We start from the raw sequence: 20,915 nt of genomic DNA, 5'->3' as shown, positions 1-20,915 counted from the left end.
CGTCCAAAATATGACTGCGGTAAATTTGAGCGAAGCACAGGTACGTGTTGCCTGGTGCTTGGCTGCGTAGGCTGCCTAGGCCTAGCGTAACATCAAAGCGAGTGAGGACTTTAAAAACTGCTATTTATCAAAATTGACCTGGCATTTTAGTAAATTACTTTAGTAAATTACTTTCAATAAATCTATAATTATATTATATAATCATGAATCATTCCTGATTCAAATGCAAAATGTGCAAAATAGATCAAAAACTATACTCGTTTTACGAATATGACTGGTGATATTCGTCTACATGAATACGCTTTACGAATATGAAATGGGGATCAGCTCAAAAGTTTCACAATGTGTGACGTATCCGTTTTCGTTATCGTATTCGTAAGGTTGCGAAACCTTATTATTACAACAGATAATCATAAATTTATGTTTCGGACATTGATCATTTCCAGTGAAAGGTAAAATGTTGTTGCAAAGTTTGTTCAATTGATAACACATGACCCATGTTGAGCCATTAAAGTCATCAATGATTTAACATTTACATTTAAATGTAGTCATTTTATTAACCATTAATTTGGATTGCACGCAACCATATTAAATTTATTTTAGATTAGTCATATTATCAATTACAATTAAATTCTTGCCTTGATTTTAATAAGGAACAAAAAAAAGAGAAACATTAAAGCCCCCTTCCCTACGTTTTTTAGATCTAATTTAAGATCACAAACTATATTTAATGTAAAAATAATACTATATGGTCATATTGCGATAACTTTTTTCGTCTTTAAACGGTTAAAAATGTGAAAAATAAGTCGATTCTAATAATTATAGCGGCCCGCTATAAATCCCAAAATGCATTGCGCGTGGATTGATATTTTTGTTTTTCACATGTAATTCGCCCACTTTTCGATCGATCGTGAGGGTAAAAAAAATGAAAGACTCCTAACTTTTCAGCGAAAATACCGGGTTTTCCCTAATTTGTATTAACGGAGTCTGGCAAAAATAGAAAGACAATTAATGCAGCAACTATACAACTTCAGGCTAGGTATATAGCTAGCGTACGATGTTCGTACGTTACCGATGTTTACCAGCTAGGCCTACAAAACTAAAAGACCGTCCACGAGAGGTTGACCGCCGCGAGCTACTTAGGTAGTGCATTGTTTCTCACTTTTTATCATAATTTACAGTACCATAAAACGTACATTTAAGACAAGGAATGACATGGTTTAAAGTAATATGTATTATTTTTACAAAACGTCACAAATTGTAGGTAAGGTGTCTTTAATGATATAGAAATATATCCGTTCTTTGCTGAACTGTATATGAAATTTACACTATGTGATGTACTGTATGTAAATGGTAATTTCAATGGTCATGGAATATCAGTGTCAAATGAAAGCTGTTAATGAAATGAAAGTCAAACCTCTAACCATTCGCAATCTGGATACAGTAGCCTATCCTGATTATGCAAGCTGGATCGAGCTATCGGATCGTGCGTTCTCACGCACGATACTATCAGTTTAAGCTGATTGTTAGTGTTAGCTAAGTGTAAGCTTAGTGTTATTAAAGTTCGCTAGTGTGACCCAGGCCTTGCAGTTAATGATTACCAATTCTTGGGTTAGGAGTGTCAAGTAGGATATATAGTTAAATGTGTGGTACATTAAATCTACTGCAGTGACTTACAGTAGTTAGTAGCATACAAACTTATGTGTGCATTACACTATACTGTACAACAATACTAATACACTTTATACAATTAGTCTACTTATTAATTGAAAGTATACAGCCTATATTTGCAACTCATACAAACAATAAGATTATTATACAGGGCAGCAGAAATAATTACAGAAATAACAAAGTGATTATTTATAGATAAATTGTGGCTTAATTCTACTCTTCCTGTCTAGTTATCGAAGTACTGTAAAGCAGTTCAATAGTAATCAACATGTACTGTACAACTACTATACTAAATAGTGTATGAATAGACAAAGATGCTATGGTCAATCTCTAAAATAATTTGTTTAAATAGTTCCAGTTGATAGTATTAATTAATTGTGGTTCCATTTGCTATCAATGAATTACTCCATACAAAAGAATGAATAGGATATACAGGAGTGTTTATAACAAAAGAAGAGGTATTTCGGAAAATCCCAAAATGAAAACGCCCATTTAGTGTATTCATGCGGTTTATCATGCATGAAGTGTCATTGTTAAAAAACCTGGGTTCGGGAGGTCATTAACATACAAGATAGTATTAGTAAAATGGGAAGTGGACATACAATATTGTGTTGAGTATAACAAATTATGTTGTTTGACAAAAAAAGTGTCATGCCCCCAAATATGGTAGTGATATGCCTAAATACTGTAATGTAGTGATATGACATCATCATTTTCATATACCGTACTGTACCTACTTCTTCTGTACTATAAAACATAATTATTTCAGTTCATATTTATTGAAGGTGACCCACTGAGTTACTTCTTAAGCTCTGTCTAATGTACACTAATAAACTACTGTAGTTTGACAGAAAAGTTTGATGTCCCCAAATACGGTAGTGATATGCCCAAATATAGTAGTGATACAGGTATGACATCATCATGTCCATATGGGCACATAAATCATCACATAAAGTTTGATAGTGTAGACAGAGCTTAATCAAAATGAACACTGATCATCAATGTCTACAGTCAGTATGGTGGGCATAGTAAAATCCTACAATAAATCCCCAAAAATACAATCTAGACTATAATTTTGTCACTTTCTGTTTTTAAACTGGATAATATTATCGTTAGGTTCAGTGAACGGTTACCGACTGGAAATATGTCCATAGGAAAGCCTAGAAAACTTGGCATAGAATAAATTGTCTAATGTACTGTATACTTAAAACGGAACGTGTCTGGGGGAAGGTGAATTAAAAATAATATCTAGAGGAAGACTGGTATTTTACGTCATGTAAAAAATAAAAGCATATTAAAAGGTTACTGTACATATTTGAGATAACTTAATTGCTATAAATTAAGCCTACAGTACAGTATTATATTATACTGTCAAATGATAAATGTTCTACATATTTAAAGTAAACTTGATAGAAACTGAAAACAAACTTGGGTGTAATTCATGCTAACTTCATACTGAACAATTTAGATTTCTTTATGATGAAAATTATCTTGCTGTTACTACTAGTGCAGTAACTATTCAAATCTAGATGTATGTTGTATTAATTATATATTATTGTACTTTGGCCAGTGGCCTACATACTATTGAATAAATGATTAATAATTGTTAATAATTGTTAATTATTGCATTAAACAAATGTTTATAGTACAGTACATCTGGGATTTTATGAACAATCTCCTGGTAAAGTCCTGAGAAGGCCACAATGAATCACAGGTCTAACAAGTTGTGATCCAATATGGCTATAAAATAGAGAAATAAATTACCCTCAAAACTTACATTTTGCCATTTGAAAATGACGAAAACAATCCCCAGTCCTGATTGGCAGAAACTTTTATGTAAAACATAATAACGCCACGAATCAGTTGAGAACAATAAAACATGTTCGCAGACTGGACTGTGTTATCAGAGGTAAAAAAGGTTTACTATCTCTACAGTAGAAAAAATGTTGTATACTAATTATAAACTTATTGTGATTAGGTACACATTTGAAATAAACACTTACTTGAAAGAGTTTGAGATGGATAATGTAAAGTAGTTTAAAAACTATAGGTACTAACAGTATATCTCTAAGTTAAAATGTTCACTGCCCTGTTGTACAGCTTTATATTTGACAAACAAAAACAATTACTTTATAACATTACCTCAAATTCACACAAAATATGTCCAATCTTTAATTAATAAAGTATGGGATTTAATCCAATAGCCGATTGCACCCAAGCAGTAGTCCTGACTTACACACGCACAAGTTAAGTGTGTAATGGTCTGAGAGAGTAACAACAGTGGTTAGACAACCTTCCTCCTGTCTTGACGTAATTGAAAACATTTCCTCCCAACCGCAAAGATTAATACTCATCACACTATGCAGCTTTTTAAAAGAGAATTTTACTACGACTTAAAAATGAAAACAAAACAAAGCTTACTGTAGTGTAATAAGCTTTAGAATACCTAGTGTTAGAATGAGCTAGCTTTTACTTAACTTTGCTAAAGTACGACTATGTATTATTTACAAAACTACCTAGTACTGTATGTACTTTACTTAGTAAAATCTGACAGTCAAGGAAGGTGACTGAGGAAGCCAAAATGTTGTACCATTTTCCAGATAGCTACATCAAACAGAAGTAAGACTTGCAATGTGCATACTAACATTTATATGAAGTTTTCAACTGTAGAACCAAATGTTACTATTTTTCTTCTTCATACTGGGTGAATTGAATCCAATTGTTGTTGAGGAGAATCATGGAGAATGCACATAGTATCTCTAATGTACTATAGGCCTACTGTATTCACTGAAATCTTAGGAAAAATATGAAACTAGAAATACATGCATTTAATGTGGGAAAAAAATTGTTCTGATATTACTATTAGATAGGAAGCTACTGTACCATTCAGTGGTCAGGCTATAGGCATCCATTGGAGGACAAAGTAATAATCTAATCAAGCAAGCCGCAAGGCCAACATCCTATTGAATTTGATATTACTGTAGCTAAATCAGTCTGAACACAAGCTAACAATCTGGACATTGCAAAAACAGAAATAGAGATATTAATATTTCTATGTTTAGAAAAAAAAAAGATGAAAAATAAACGTATACCTAAATTTAAATGGTTGATACTGAATGTCCAATACCGTCTAGTCTTCTGAACAAGAACTGGCAGTTTTAAACTACTGTAACACAACAACCTTTTTAAAAGCAAGCTTTAAAAAGATGATCTTTTACAATAAAAAAAAATCACTTCATCTCCAGATCCATTACAGGAAGCAGTTTGAGACTAGCCTTGCGATGACCTGCTTGGCGGCCTTGGAAAATAATAATCTCTCACAAGTTATGAATGAAATTCCAGGGGTCACACAACACCCAATCTATACATCAGTTTTCAATTAATCTCTGAACTTTCAGTCAATTCATACCTAGAACCATAAGTTGCCACAAGCGTTCTTATTCTACAGTATATCATATTGTGCAAACTAGAAAAAGTTAGTAATTTAATTTTGGTTTGAGTTTTGCAATGACAGCTATGGAATGCAAAAGAATTTTTAGAAATTTAATGATAGAAAGTTATTATTTAAATACCTTTTTGATTTATACAGAGTCAATAATATAATTTTTAGTTATTAAAAAGCTATAAAGTTTAAGTTTAATTTTAAAGCCTTTATAAAAAATGTAAATAAAGATACAGGTAGACCTACAGTACAGTACCATGATTTCTGAGAATTGTAATGCAATATCTATAGTCACAAAATAAAAATGTCCATATTTAACAAACAAGTACTGTAAGGAGACTCCTATTCAATGAACACTTGAATTAAAAGGAGACACTTCCCCATGAAATAGGCAATGTTTGCACAACAGCCAACCTCTATTCAGTGGGTGTTCATTTAGGGTACACACCTTGAGGGTGTCCCAATACCTCTTCTAAAAACCAGAAACTCTCCCAAAACCAGACTTTTCTCGAGGTCCAGAAAGGTTTCAAATTAATTTTTACCAATTAAAACACATTCCGAATACAAGATTTTACAGAAAACCAGACATATTTGGCCAGCCCAATGGTGTCCGTTGTTGGGAGAATTGCCTATACTGTATTCTGTAATTAATAAGGTTTTTACTATAATAAAAAAGTCTACTGTACAAGATAAAGTAATAATAATGGGGAAAATATACCAAATTCTGCACAATGTACAGTACTATATTTTCTATTGACTATGATAATTATCATTAATTTTAAGATCAAGGTTTTGCCAAAGTTGACGAATAAATGGCTTAAATCTGTGCTAGTTCAATATTAAAGTTTGTGGGACAAACATTTTCCATAGTTTTGTATAAATTTTATATCATTTAATATGATGTGGTGTGTGTAGACAGTGTACACTATGTCCTACATGCAAGTTTTATGATATTTTGTGTTCATTTTAGCAAAGGTTTTAAAATCTTTGAGCTAATAATGTATTGATGCTAACATAACTAAAAAGGGTTAAGTAGTCTACTGAGACTTTATTGACATTTCCAGCTGTTGCAGTTTGCAATCATTTGAAACTAAGTTTGGTTCCATTGACAAAATGTGAAAAACAGAATCTACAATTGTTAATAACAAAATTTTACATTGTATATTATCACCAGGGAAGGAGGGGTACAATTACAAGTAACTGTAATTATGATAACAATAACTAGTTTTGAACTGCACATATGTTTATATAATTATCTGAAGTCTGGTATTTTAAATGTTTTTACATGACAGTGCATGACTTTTCATTCAAATCTCTTTTTTGTTGCCAGTTTGAGGTGACAAACATCTTTTGGATAATGATTATATCACCAAGTTCTGACTGTCATAATTATTCTTTTTAAACTATACAACTTTATTTTACCAGTCTGTGACAGGTATAATCTATTGTACCGCTATTGGGTGGAGTTATTAGAGAACATAATAGTTATTATACCGCTGTTGTATAGAAATAAATATCATGCTTACTCAACTGAACCATAACAAAAGACCATTGATATATTAATGCTTGGGACTATTTATCAAAAATAATACCAAGCAAAACTACAAGGCCTAGGCCTAGGACATTGTGTCCTGATACATGATTTAATTAATCAATTTTTTTTGCTGTTTTTCGAATTTTGAGTTGCAAATAATTTATTTTTGTTAAATGCAAAAATAGTATTTATTAGGTCCCTAGACCTAGTATGAACATACTGTACACGGTTAAGTCTCACTCTTTTTTACCATACCTCAAGCTCTCACACAATTTTTTTTGTTAAAATGTTGTTGTTTATCATGGAATCACAACAACAATGCAAAAATCAACATTTTGGCCCTTAATTGGGGAGTCTGTTATAAATTAATTAGGGACGTTTCTACTCAGACACGACCCAAATTTCCAGTACATTTTGTCCCAATTTAGGTTAAAAAAGTAGGGTTAGGCGGGGGAAGGGGTATTCTTTATGGACAGACACTAACTATGCCTACAATGTATTGTCAGTATTAATAATATTTATAATACTGTATTACTACTAGCTACGACACTTAGGCCTAGACCTGAAAACTATTTTGTTAATACATATTACATTATTCGTTTTTATTTTCATTTCATTATTTATTCGGTCTATTTTAGTATAGGCCTAGGCCTACTATATATATATACTATAGGCCCTAGGCCTATAACCAAAAAAAAAATGAAATTATTGGGGAGACCAGGCCCTGCCAGGCAGGGTCAACCTCCTAAATGAACTTAATCACTGTAGCTGAGCCGGTTGGTTGACCCAACCCCAAAGTCAGTTACACATAAAAGAAAGAGAAAAAATACGATTTAAAATTATTATCCATTTATCTTAACTAATTAAAAAAATTAAGTCAGGCCTATGTAGGGGCAACATAGCACCTTTTTGCCCGCTTGACACAGCCTGGATGATGAGTTTTTTTGCTCTTGATCGATGCTACGCCACCTCCTGACCGGGAGCGTACCGCCATTCTCAAAGAACTCATCAATTTAATACACAATTAAAGTATGACAGTTGCCCATGGCAGTCGTAATACATACAAAATATTAATATCTACCAGACTACACTATAAACGTTTACTCACGAACCTGTTGTTGTAGATTTCCTAGCCATTTCCGACAGTGTTTATTTCTCGTTTAGGCCTATCACACACACACACCGCTCTACGACTTGTCTAAAAATGTTTTTCTAAACTCGAGGGGAGAGAGAGAGCCTCGCTTTCGGCGCCATGATCAATTATCGATTTTGTATCGATTAGGTACTTTCATTCCAATTTGAATTTGTTTTTCAATAATAATGGCTAGGCTACGCCCACAATTATCGTATAATATCGAGAGTTTGAAAATAGGCTTTATTATTTCATTTTTAGAGATTTGGAAAGATTATCAAGCAAGTTTTATTTAAGCTACCGATGGACCATGGAGTTAGTTATAATAAACTATTTTTATACCTCCATGGATGGACCGTGTAAATGGCCTAAACATTATTATTAATCAAATTATAGAAATTCTGTAGATCCACTTGTTTATCAAATTGTGTTGGTAAAAATGCATTCAATTTCTATTTGGTATCCGATTGAGGGCGAATATCCTCTCGTTTTCGGTTAGTTGTGATGAAAATGATTAGGTCTCTAAACAGTAAAAACGGTCCCCATATTCAAGCAGGCAAAACAACCTACATTATAATTTCGATATATCTCCGTAATCAAAATGTCTGATTTACTCGTTTTAGTCCTACTTTAAATTGAATAGATATAATGATTTTTATATAGGCTATCTTAATAAAAAAAAAACGGTAAATTATATACCAATAAAAAAGATATCTACAGTATCCACAAATGCCCTTCAATTTGATTTTATACATTAATGTGATTATAGGTCTACTCAAAACTGTTAACACCAGCTGCCTATCTATTGAAGCCTAAAGTGACGGAGCGGCTTGTTAATTGATATTGTAATATTCCGTTTATGTCAGCAATTCTGATGCCAAATCGATTTCAGAATTTTATTTTTGTAGATTGATTATACCCATCTGTTTAAATGGCCATTAACCATGCACATGCAATCTATTTTTAACATACCGACAAGGATAATACATAGGTATAAGCCAAAGGTCACTAGTGCCCCATCTTCTTAGAAAGGGTCCTGTACATCATTTTCTGATATAGAAATACACATATAGGCCTAGGCCTGTCCATTAAACAAATTACAACAAATTGATTTTCACGCTGCTGCTCTAGCCCGCTACGTCCCATTAGGACTACTCAATCAGAAGCTAAAGCAAGCAGCAGTTATAGTTCTAAGGACAGACAGTTTTGTTAAAATGGAAACTCCACTATGATTTATTGATTCCAGCTGCTACAGTAGACCCAAAAAACGTCTGGGAAAGAGTCTATTAGGACATGTCATGCTAAAATTACAAATCCCTAAGCATTTCAGGTATATTCACTGTCAGATATTCATTGAATTATTATCGAAACAGTCCATTAAAGTTTGTGTTTGTAATAGGATACTTCACAATTGAAATATCTAGGGTGATGAAGTGACCCCCAGATTTGACCTTAGCAATAAAATTAACTAAAGTGACAGAAATTGAGTATTCACTTCTGTAACAAAAACATAATATTTATTCACATATAAAAAAAGAAAAGAAACCCAAAAACCATTGTCTGACAGACAATTTAAGTATTTGTTGCTTTAAATTACATTTTTTCAGGTAAAATAACTATTATGTGACAATAAAATGACACATTCAAAAACATTTGAAATAAAAAATATTTTTCAAAAAGCGAGCAGCGTTTTTTGTAAAAAATATTTCTTGTTTAATTTAGGTTTAATATTACCGACCGTACATTCTCTCTCCGTCATTTGCATAATAAATTGTGAATTTATTAAACACCATTTAGGCCTACACTGATTTTATTTTACATGCAGAATTACTTAGAATAAGTTAATCAAATACAGTAAATAACTTTTATTCGCAATAATGCAGAGTTCTACCTGTACCGGTAACTCTGTACGTATTATTATCCCCGAAAAGTCCACTATTAAATTGGCCAGAAGAACCTAACGAGTAGCCCTATAGGCCACTTTGCTTTTTAATTATATAAGACCAATTTTCAAAGAAACCTGGATATATTTGTGCATAAATAAATCAATCACCATTAAAAAAAAAATATCTGAAATATGAATAAATACAGTAAATGAATAATAAAAGCCAACATACCTTTACAAAGTCAACGCGCTCTTCAATTCTTCACAGTAATTATAAACAATATATTATTTTCTACTATCTTTTTACGTCCTGCTACCGACAAGTAGCAGTTACACTTTGAATTGTTTTTTTTCTATCTACACCGCAAATCAGTGTCATTCACAATGCAAATACATTTTTCATCTAAACAATAGCGAACAATCTAAGGTTATCGAAATCATGCCCCATGGCCTCGACTGGAAACAATTCTAAAACCCTTTGAGAGTTTTGACAGTATTGCAACAGTACTTCAACATGCGGTTTTATCTGTGCCGCTGGGGCCTAGGCCAACATGGACTATCTGATACTATCTATAGAAATGTTAATTTTTGTTATTGATGTATCGATCGACAGTACAGGATGGTAGGCCTATCTTGTTATTGTCCTAGTATTATCGCGATGACCCCGAATTATTTGCTCAGAACGCCGGGGTTTTTCCAGCATAAGCTATATTATATATAAATTAAAGTTAATAGCTACAGTTTTACTAAATTACGATGCCACACCTTTTTTTTTATTAGGTCCAATAATACATTTAATGGCACGAAGTGTATGCTTTTAAAATAATAGATTAATATAGTACGCCTTCATCCATATTAAAGTAACGATATTTAATGATAATGAATATTACCAATTATTATACTTATACTTATATAACAATTTTACATCGCCGTGAGGTGGTTTTTCCCGAATGATCGTAAAATCAACGGTACTCAGTATGACCAACTAGCGTTCATGTCACCAACTAGCCTGCATCCATCCATTAATAGAAGTGCAGGATTGAACCCCGGACCCTGGGATTGGAAGGCAAGCAGTAACCAACAATCTACAGCTCCACTACTACTACTTATCTATTATGTTAGAGAAATAAGTTATACTCTATGCCGTGTATTCAATTAATACCACTTATGTCATCATAATCATAAAGTCTGTTGAAATAGTAGATTTACGAATAGGTTCATCAGGTGTGAGAATATCGATCCATTTAGTAAATTTAACTTGTTTGCATCGATAACTAGAACGTTACCGATGTATATAAATGTTTCAATGCTGGTATATCCATACGATGTGTTTAAACAAACTGTAAATTATTGGAAATTATCTTACATACATCGATAAAGAACGTGATGGGCATCATTCAAATTGTTCTTTAATAATGGAAAATAGTTTACCATACATCGCTGACTAAAGTTTTTGTTAAAGATGTATTGTTCCCAAAAACATGGAAACTGACGATCAATTAAATAAGACTTTGAATAGGTTATTTTTTGCTTTAAATTACAGTTTTATCAGGTAAATACAGGGAACATTTTCGCCAGAGTGTAGCGTAGCAAAAAGCTATACAAAACAACCTTATTGCTACACATTTTGAAAATTGTGTAGCAAAAAATACAATACAAAACTATGTTTCTCGACTTAAAAATCAGTTTGATTAGCAATATTGCTAAACAAAATTTTTAAATGAAAATTTTCCCTGAAATACATTTTTTTCGACCTAATTTTTGGTCAAAGTGGATAACTATTATGTGACATTAAAAATGGTTTGATAGTGTAGACATAGCTTTCGAATTAATTCATATTAAAAATCACCAAAACTGTACAATAAAAAACGTATGTCTATAATTGTAATAACGTCAAGAATATAAAATCTCGAAAATATACCAATAAATTAATAATATAATATAACATGCTGAAGATACTAGTGATGCAATGCAATAGGCATACTGTAACTGATTGCAAGCGAGTCCATCATTGACGTCATCAGTACGCATGCTAGTCCTACTATTGTTATTATCTATTTATTCAACAAATATGTGATATAGGTGGAGTTATTATAAGAAACAAACGTCGAATCGATATCTATGTATTTCGTCACCAGATGGTAATAGAATGATTGGCCAGCGAGTTAATTATCACGCATTGGGGATGGGACATTGAGAGTGGGTTTAAATCGAGTTTGGAAATTCTGATAGGAATTTTTAAATACATTTGTGGTAAAACTGTTTAATAAATATATATTCCTCTAGTTGTCTGTATGATGTGTTTAAATTATATACAATAATGCTAGTCTGGGTTCCAGACGGAGTTTGACTTAATATTAGTAAAAAGATAAATATTTTGGCACATATGGCGTTTCATACGTATACTACTTGAGCTTGTATTTTCAAACAATCGACTTGGGGCAAGTCTAACAAAATGCAGGCATACAACATTATTTAAAAAATGTATTTTACATTTGTACAAAATTTATTCCATACAGCACAAATAAAACAGATTTCTGAACTGAACCTGTACAAAAAAAAGACTTGTCCAAGCTTTTTTGTTCAAGCCCAGTTCCTGCAAGCAAGGCAATCTAACAACAGGATTTTTAGCTCTGGAGATCAAAGGATTTATCTGTGGCTGCAACATGATAAGTTCCATGCCCCTTTAACAGACATTGCGCACTGCGGAGAATATGTACATAGTACAGTACTGTTGGTATTTGTCACAGCCAGACATAAGATCAAAGGACTGTTATGATGCCTATTTTATTAAAGCAAGCTCAGAATCCTGTTGTTAAATTGCCTTGTAGCAAGCAGTGGCGTAATGCAGAGGCCCCTGCTTAGGAACCCAAAGCGGCTTTCCAACGTTGGAGGCCTCGGGTGTTTTTAGCCCATTTCTACATATATTAATGCATGTTTTTTCCTCTGGAAACTGCCCTTGGGCCCACATAAGATCCGGGGCCCCTGGGTTTAGGCAGTGAGTGTTGTTACGCCACTGATAGCAAGCAAGTGGGTTGGATTCATCACAAATGGTGGCGCTTGTCTCGGCAAATGCTCTTTCTGTGATGAAACTGTTGTGATTGGTGCAGAACAGTGGAAACCATACTGAAGTGTGCCGTTACATTGGCTGGTGTAGTCAGTATACTGACATTATCAGTATGCTGTACGACCACAATTTATGGTTCATTTTTAGTAAATAAATTAAAATCTGTTAAAAACCGATCTTGGCTGCTTCTGATCTGATGGCATTTATCAGGTCTTGATTTATTAGGAAGATGAATCTTAATCCAGTTATCTAAAAAAAAAGAAAAAATAACAATTTCATTTAGCTAGATGATAAACAAATTATAGTTATATATATTATATAGTTATTTTATAGGCAATAAAAAAACACAAATACTTTAATAATGACTAGCTGTTTTTCTTTCTTAATATGTAATGTAGGTAGTAGGTAGTACTGTATTCATTTCTTAACGTAAGGGAATGAGCTGTTCATTTTACTAAGCCTTGGCATTATGTGGTAGGGAAGGTGGTTAGTACCTTTCCATGCCGCCTTATCCTCCCTAGTATTTTCAACAAGGTCTCATTTACAGCTGAGTAGAATAGGAGTTGTCGGGAATTGAACCCGGGTCTACCTGTATGACAAGTCCTAACCACTCGGCTACCCAACTCCAACTATAATATAATGTACTACTATGTAATAACAATCAAATACATATTGTGTATACTTACTTCAACAACCGAGTTGTTATCAAGTTTATGTTTCTGTCCCTTCAAAATAGGTTTACCATCAATATATATTGGTCTGGTTCCTTCATTAGCAATGTAGAAGTCACCACTGTTTCGGAGTTTTATAATACCCTGCCGCCTAGATATCTTCCAGGCCGGCCCTTCAAGCGACAAATCTACATCTATGTTGTTATCTTTCGTCGACCTGCCTAGTGTAATCTGTTGAAATAAAAATGTAAACAAAACAAAAGTTTGATTGTATGTTAAAAATCTTGTAACATTTCGCAATACCGTGCCTGCCACATCAATTCCAAAAGTGTGATACTACTTAAAAATGGTAACACAAAGAATACACTTTTACAGAATAGAAGCATTTTGACAGAGAAATAAACGAACTTATTGTTTGAACATGACACAAAACCAAATTTGAAAACTATACTTCTCCAGAAAAACGTAAATTGTGGATATGTTTTTTTTAGAGTTGACATGATATACAGTACTTACCTCTTTGGATCTCATAAGGTAACGAACCAATCGTCCTCTGAGCACTGCTAAAGTCTGATTGTCAAAATCTACTGAGTTTAGGCCTTAAACAAAACAACAAACTTATTTGCATTAGTACACTATAGAAAGTCATAATAATATTAATAACAACAACACAACTTTTATACAGCAACGTTCTCACAGCACACATTATATGGATGATGTGCCTAATAAAATTAAGGATAAACCAAGCGACATAATTTTTACAAAAAAACTGAAATACTGAAAAGGATAAGAAGTAACCAGGCTATTAATAGCTTACCTGTCACATGATCTACAAGCACTTGCCATTTAGCTATCTCATTTTCCAAATGTCTTATCTCTCGTTTTTGCCGTCGATCTGCTATTGTTAATTCTATAATTTTTAATACAAAATTAGTAATGAATGAATGAATGAGAATGAAGAGTACTTATACTATACTTGTGAACAGAGAAAGCTAACTGAAGAGACAACTTTGGGTTCATAGGACACATTATCAGCCTTTACCCGACTCGACTCTAAGGCCGTGATAACGAAGCCAAAAATTAACCGATACTGCCTGTGGAAACAGGGTTTAACCGATTCCACTCAAGAAAAATTAACCAATAATTATCTCATCCAAATCGGATAATTATCGAATAACCAAATTACGTTCCCAAATAAAATAAGGATGACAAACTTACCTTGTTCGACTACCTCATCTGATGGATTTCTAAAGTTCAGAAAGAAAAAGAAAGCTTAAAATATATTGTCCCCCTAAAAAAATATTTTTTTTAAATTTTTTTGTTGAATATGTTATTTTAATGTCAAATAATCGTTATTTACTCTCACAAAAAATTGGGTCTGAAAAAAATTTATTTACCTGAGAAAAATGGTCAAATTGTCTGGAAGACAATGAGTTTTTGGGTAATTTAACTGTTTATTTTGTCTTTTTATAGGTGAAATAATTTTTTCCCCCATTTTTTCTTATGGACGTGAACAACTTCATTAAAACTGCAAAATGGCCTATTCAAAGTCCGATTTTAAAAATCTTTATTTTTCATGATTTTGGGGGACAATACATCTTTAATAAGAAAAACAATAACATAGAATCCTAAACAACAATAAAAATGTTTGGGGTATGGGAGAAAACAAGCTCTCATAATACTGTCAATATCATGGGCGAAAACAAGCTCTCATAATACTGTCAATATCATGGGAGAAAACAAGCTCTCATAATACTGTCAATATCATGGGAGAAAAGTTAATTGGTTATAATTAATTACAATGTACTTCTCCATCTACAATGGTATTATAATATACTGTGCTGTGTTCTTTACTATCACTGTGTCTGTTAATGCATAATAATCATACTTAAAGGCCAGGTGCGGGCAAAAAATTTATATTGATCATACATTCCAATAATTATCAATCTATAGTTTCCCCTATGTTTCATAATTTTTGGGATTTTATTTGTGTTACACAGGCTTGTTGAAAATAAGCACTTTCTTATCAGTGGGGGGATAGTTCAAATTACACAGTAAAATCTCTATTCTTTTGTACACAAATTTTGTAAATAGAGAGGCATTTTAAAAAGCTATGAAAAATAAACGGTGTGGTAAAAAATGTTATCAGATGACTAAATATAGGACCCCATTTACACTTCAGCTTTTAGCGAGCCCGAGGCCGGCTCCGAGCCAAAAGTGCACAAGTGTAAACACTCTGGGAACAACCGAGCCGGCCTCGAGCCGGCTCAATTTTGAGCCTAGTCTAGAGTAGGCTTCGGGCCGGCAATTGCGGGCTTCGGGCCGGCACTTCGTATAGTGTAAACACTCGCGGTCATAAAATGAACGTTCTGGGTCAACTATAGCTTTAAGTTTACGAAACTTATTGCTGATGAATCGGAAATTCTTCATTGAAATTAAATTGGTGAAGATGTATACGCCTTTTTCACGATCTATGACAAACAATGCCGTGCAACGAAGCGTAACTAACAGAAATAACATAGCGTTTTCAGGGGATTTCAGGACACCATGCGGCGCCTATGCTTATAAACTGTGGTGTTTTTTTCGATGGACTTAAGAAGTGAAAAAAAAAATTATAATTTTTTTTAATCACACAGTTCTAAAGGCTAATCTTTAAAGAACATTTTACAGTAAAAATTGTGTCCATACGACTGTCCGTTGAGGAGTTACGAATTTTTAAGTAACTTGTCCTACGAAAATAGGCTGAAAACGCTATGTTATTTCTGTTGGTTACGCTTCGTTGAACGGCATTGTTTGTGTTGTCATCGATCGAAGATGAAAAAGGCGTATGATCTACTACTATTCTTTAGAAAACGAGACGCAAACATTAGTAGTAAAGCAATAATACAATTGTTTTGATCCATATTAAATACCGTTATTTGATTCTTTTTTGATAAAGTTGATAAGCCTAGGCCTAGTGAACTTTTTAAGACGCACATGAGCGGATATGACGTGAATGTAGCGAAATCGTATCATCGAGCACTCTTCCGGGAGAGCAAGTGTAAACGCAATAGTAAGGGCCCGAGGCCGGCTTTTTGGGTAAGTGTAAACACATTGCGGGCTAAAAAGAAAGCCGCCGTAGAAATCGTCGATGAAGTGTAAATGGGGTCTAGGTAATATAACTTGAATATTACATTTCTGATATTTTTATTCAACTTCAGATTTTTATTTTCATGCTATAGCAAACATTATCCACCGTATATCCACCATCTTTTTTCACCGTCTAGGGAGTCACCAGACATGTTATTACATTAGGTTAACTACCTAACTACTGAAAAAAGTCTTCCTGGTTTTTATGGAAGAATTTTGCCAAATTTTGTATTTGACCATATTAAGGGAAATTCATGTTTTTTCGTCTCGATTTCTGTTACAAATATTTGATTTATGTACAATTAACCAAATATTATATTTAAAATTCATGCCTGTACCTGAGCTTTAATATCTGAACAATGTTTGTATCAACTGCATCCCGTATATGATAGATAGTATATAAGGAATGGAGTTGTGGCTTGGTGCTTATGATGCTTGGCTAACACTAAAAGGGTCCTGGGTTTAAGTCCCGTCACATGTCAGGATTTTTTCTAAGGACCAAATTACCCCACTCCCAAAGACTTGTAATAAGACTTTGTTTATGTAGAGCATCTTGTGTATATGTTTGTCTTGATAACCTCTGAGGGTCCCTAATGATCAGCAATAGCTGGATGGATCACCCTCATTAAATATGGTTTAAAAAAAATAAATAAATAATGGATGAAAGATGAAATAAAAAAAAATGATTTCCTGATCAACTGGATAGGAGACACAGGAACAGGAACACCAATACAAAGCCTTTGGGCACAATTTCTTTGCAAACTGGGACATTTTAGTACAATTAACAGAGTGTATATAAAAAAATGTATCATATTTACTTTAAATTTGCATCCGTCAGCATATCCTCAGCATCAGAGAAATTTAAGACATGGTCTCCTTTAGGCATTGGTTGAACTGAAAAAAAATACATAGAAATAAATAAAATAGGGTGTCACCAAATATTTCAAGGTGCCAGAGTTACCTATTTGCATAAATTAACAATAGAGTTAATTTGGAGGTAGTACATTCATCGCCCTATTATAATACATATACAATATTAAAATTAATGAATTATTCAATAGTTTTTAATTTAGATTAATCTATTATAATACATATACAATATTAAAATTAATGAATTATTCAATAGTTGTTAATAGATTATTCCAGTCTTAATGGAAACAACTAATTTTTAATAAACAGCATCTTTGATTTACTTTATTATATAATTTTTAATAAAATAATAAAGTAAAAGAAAAAAATATCTATGCCAGTACCTGATTGGTCAGGAAGAAGGTGATATTGTTTCATCAGTAGCCAATGAGTTTGAAGTATTTTAGCTGTTCTTGTTGGATGGAATACAGTTGGATTATCATTCAATAAGTTCTGGAATATATCAACTGTAGGCTGGCTCATCTAAAAATAAGACAGTGAAATATACCGTGTACAAACATGTGTCAATAGTGAGATTTCAATTTGTGATGACCGATTACCTAGAAACAAGTTAGGTCAAGTTAATTAATCATGCGCCAATAAAAAGTATAGTAAAGTAAAAAATACAGGCTCATCACCTCAACATAAGTTAGCGATGGAAATAATAGTTTACGTCAATTACAGGTGGTGTTCTAAAATACATTACAAACAATCTGTACTATTTGAAACCAGAAGTGTATTTGACTTCTTCATTTGTCGGTTTATGTCTACTTCTGGCAATACTTTGCCTAATCTTCAGAGTTCAGAGAGATGTTGTACTCTTTTGTTCAACGCGATCTCGGCTACGTACCGGAAATACTCACAGACCATAATCGATACTCCTACTAAAGAATTTGCTAAAAAAAGTTAATCAACTTCAAAAGTATTCCTTCATTGATGTTTGTATGTAGACCAATCTATACATCATCAATATGTAGGTCAAAGCAAATTGAAAGTTCTCTATTTGATTATTGCAGAAATGAAGGGAGAATGAAGGAAACAAAATGAATGTAATAGTAGATGACAATTATGGATGTTGAAAACTCAGAAACTTACAGATGTAATGGTTCCAAGAAGCTTCTCCTCCGCAACACTGTAGAGTGCTTTACTCAGAACAGCAACTTTTATATCTGGATGCAAGGCGGCCATTGCTTGTTGTGCAACTCTGAAGAAATTATCAACAAATACATTTAAATGTAAAATAATATAATAATATATAATAAAAAATCACAATGTTTGCAATTAATCTTTGGATTAACTATATTTTGAAGTCATCCATACTCTGTTTTTTAAATAATATTATTTCATACACATTCAACAGAAAGTAACTCACTCACTCACTTAATACATTGTATTGTGCCTAAAAACAAAGTCTCATTTGAGGCTTAATGAGTAGGAGGTTGGGATTGGAAGCATGTTGAATTCTGTGGCCTAGCCTTTGGCAAGAATGTTGTATTCAATTAGGTAATAAATAATAATAATTTTAGAAGAAGGCCTATGCATAATCAATATAAAATAATAACCAAACGAGTGTTTAAGAAAAAATGAGGTGATAAACATACTTAGATACGGCAGGATCATATAACAAGGCATACCATCTTTCTTCAACTTCTTTTGGTGTAAAATGACAGGAGAATTTGACACCTGTATACACTGCTTTCAGATCATTTGTCTGTAAAATAATTAATTCATTTAAAGTACAAATATATACATCTGAAATATTGTTGAGTAAAGTAAATAATATTATTTTATGTACATTATCTTTTATAAAATACCTGCTGAACCCCTGTTATCAAGGCTAGATCATCTTGAGGTTTCCAGCGACCAACATCCTTCAACGTTGGTATCACTGCCTTGGGTTTCTTTGTTCTTTTTACAGTGGTTGCTCTCGAAATCTGAAACAGCAAAGAATAGAAATGTAAATAAAAAAACCAAAGATTTCAATGAACTATTTGACTACTAAGTCAATCTTTTGCGGTATTGTAAGAAATAATAAACAAGCTACCTTCTTTTTTTCGACTGGAGCAGGTTCTGTGGTGGTACTACTACTACTAGGCACTACCTCAGGCTGTTGTAATGTTGGTAACTTTGCTTTTGTACTCTTCACTAAGCTACTTTCCACAAGCTCATCATCAAACTTCTTTCGTTTGATTGGCCTAGATGAGCTTCTTCGCTTTACCTGTAAAGGGTCAACTGTATTGGGAGGTGTGAGCAGCGAGGAGGCTGAAACTGGAAAATTCTTTGGACTGTTGAATATACTGGCGGTTGACGAGGCTGGCGATGGTGTCGCAGTAGTTATAACTCTTGGAGATGCTATTACTGGTGATGATACTATAATATAAAACAATAGAGTTTCAGATAACAATCATGCCTTAAAGAAGTAATATTTATAATATAATAATTTATGTTTTATTCTATTTCATGCGACAAACTGTAATCATTCTTACTAGATGCTGGGGCTGTTGATTCTTGGTTAGGTTTGATTGGTTCAGATTTATTAGTTGCTGACGGTGGTGGTACTTCAATTTCTGTTTTTGGTTCTTTTTTGGCTTGATCTTGCTGTACTGCACTATTATCACTATCTGGCACCTTAGTATCGCTAATGGATAACATACTGGTGCAGACTATAGATATAAAAAGAAAGGATTTTGGCTGCATCAACTGTAGTGCTCAATCTAGTAGTACTATTAGGCAAACTTAGAAGTGTGAACTCCTGGAGTATAATTAATTAAAAAAGAATTTACCCAAACATTATTGAATCAAATGTGCGTCACTATTGCAAAACCGACCTCCCAAATCAAAATAATAATGGAATGGGTCGAAACGCCTGACCCTGGTACGGTACCAACCTTCTTAGACTTTAGAGGCCTACTATACTACTACTACTAACTAGTCTAACACAACGCTGCATATGAATTGAAAACTCTACTTAGGCTTACTTCTAGCCTAGGCCTAAAAGGAGACGGGCCTAGCTAAGCAGCTTGACTCTAAGTCTAGAGCTGCAGTCTAGTGAGTGGTAGTCTAGTCAGGCCTAGGATAGCTAGGCCTAGCCTAGTTATTAATTTAGGCCTAGGCCTAGGCCTACTACTACTAGGCCTCTCTCTAGCCTAACTAGGCTAAGCCTAGCTAGGCCTAGTAGGACCATATTTATTAGTCAGGATGGTAGTGCTAGTTTTAATAATAACCTAGATTAGTACAGTAATCATAATTACCATTTATATTATAATTAAAGGTACTTAAATACTATATTACCTACCTCAAATATTACGAAAAACGAAGTGCGCAAAAAACACGCTCGAGTTTTTTTGTTGTTGTCACTGACCGAGAGAGGGCGTAACAATAACAGCGCCACCCCCGGCCATATAGTCGATTGGTGGTGGCGTGGTTGGTTGTTATGACGATTGATAATCATAATAAATACACATGTCATGTCACA

At 33.3% G+C, this 20,915-nt stretch overlaps 2 protein-coding genes across 4 annotated transcripts in view; both read right to left on the bottom strand.

Annotated features, from left to right (window-relative positions):
- The window catches only part of LOC140040173 (uncharacterized), a 37,009-nt gene extending 27,017 nt beyond the window's left edge, over positions 1-9,992 (bottom strand). The window contains exon 1 of one of the 3 annotated variants that reach the window (XM_072085894.1): positions 9,897-9,992. Coding sequence is in view for 1 of the 3 variants with exons in the window: in XM_072085893.1 (XP_071941994.1) it covers positions 7,760-7,784 (25 nt within the window). In the remaining 2 variants the exon portion in view is untranslated. Of the gene's footprint in view, positions 1-3,813; positions 4,010-7,759; positions 7,834-9,896 lie in introns of those variants that run through there. The other 2 variants (XM_072085893.1, XM_072085895.1) reach the window with 2 other exon arrangements.
- A 2,142-nt stretch (positions 9,993-12,134) lies between these two features.
- Positions 12,135-20,788, bottom strand: LOC140040171 (microspherule protein 1-like). Its single transcript, XM_072085890.1, has 13 exons — positions 20,736-20,788; positions 19,927-20,103; positions 19,485-19,810; positions 19,255-19,374; positions 19,042-19,151; positions 18,536-18,644; positions 17,785-17,923; positions 17,350-17,425; positions 14,621-14,649; positions 14,220-14,312; positions 13,919-14,001; positions 13,418-13,633; positions 12,135-12,980 (listed from the first exon to the last, which is right to left on the bottom strand). Exons 2-13 carry the CDS (start codon positions 20,090-20,092, stop codon positions 12,897-12,899), a joined length of 1,551 nt encoding a protein of 516 aa, XP_071941991.1. The 5' UTR covers positions 20,093-20,103; positions 20,736-20,788; the 3' UTR covers positions 12,135-12,896.
- Positions 20,789-20,915: the final 127 nt, after the last annotated feature.

The sequence above is a fragment of the Antedon mediterranea genome, chromosome 2, assembly GCF_964355755.1.
Source record: "Antedon mediterranea chromosome 2, ecAntMedi1.1, whole genome shotgun sequence".
Lineage (NCBI taxonomy): Eukaryota > Metazoa > Echinodermata > Crinoidea > Comatulida > Antedonidae > Antedon > Antedon mediterranea.
The sequence above is the reverse complement of the archived record's forward strand: the minus strand, read 5'-3'. Positions and strand labels throughout refer to the sequence as shown.

Bases quoted from the DNA above. Each gene is read 5' to 3' on its own strand.
- LOC140040171 (XM_072085890.1), bottom strand. From the start codon at position 20,092: ATGTTATCCATTAGCGATACTAAGGTGCCAGATAGTGATAATAGTGCA. The intron at 19,811-19,926 runs GTAAGAATGATT...TTTATATTATAG, and splicing joins ATCAACAGCCCCAGCATCTA to TATCATCACCAGTAATAGCA. The intron at 17,924-18,535 runs GTAAGTTTCTGA...TCTTATTTTTAG, and splicing joins TTCTTGGAACCATTACATCT to ATGAGCCAGCCTACAGTTGA.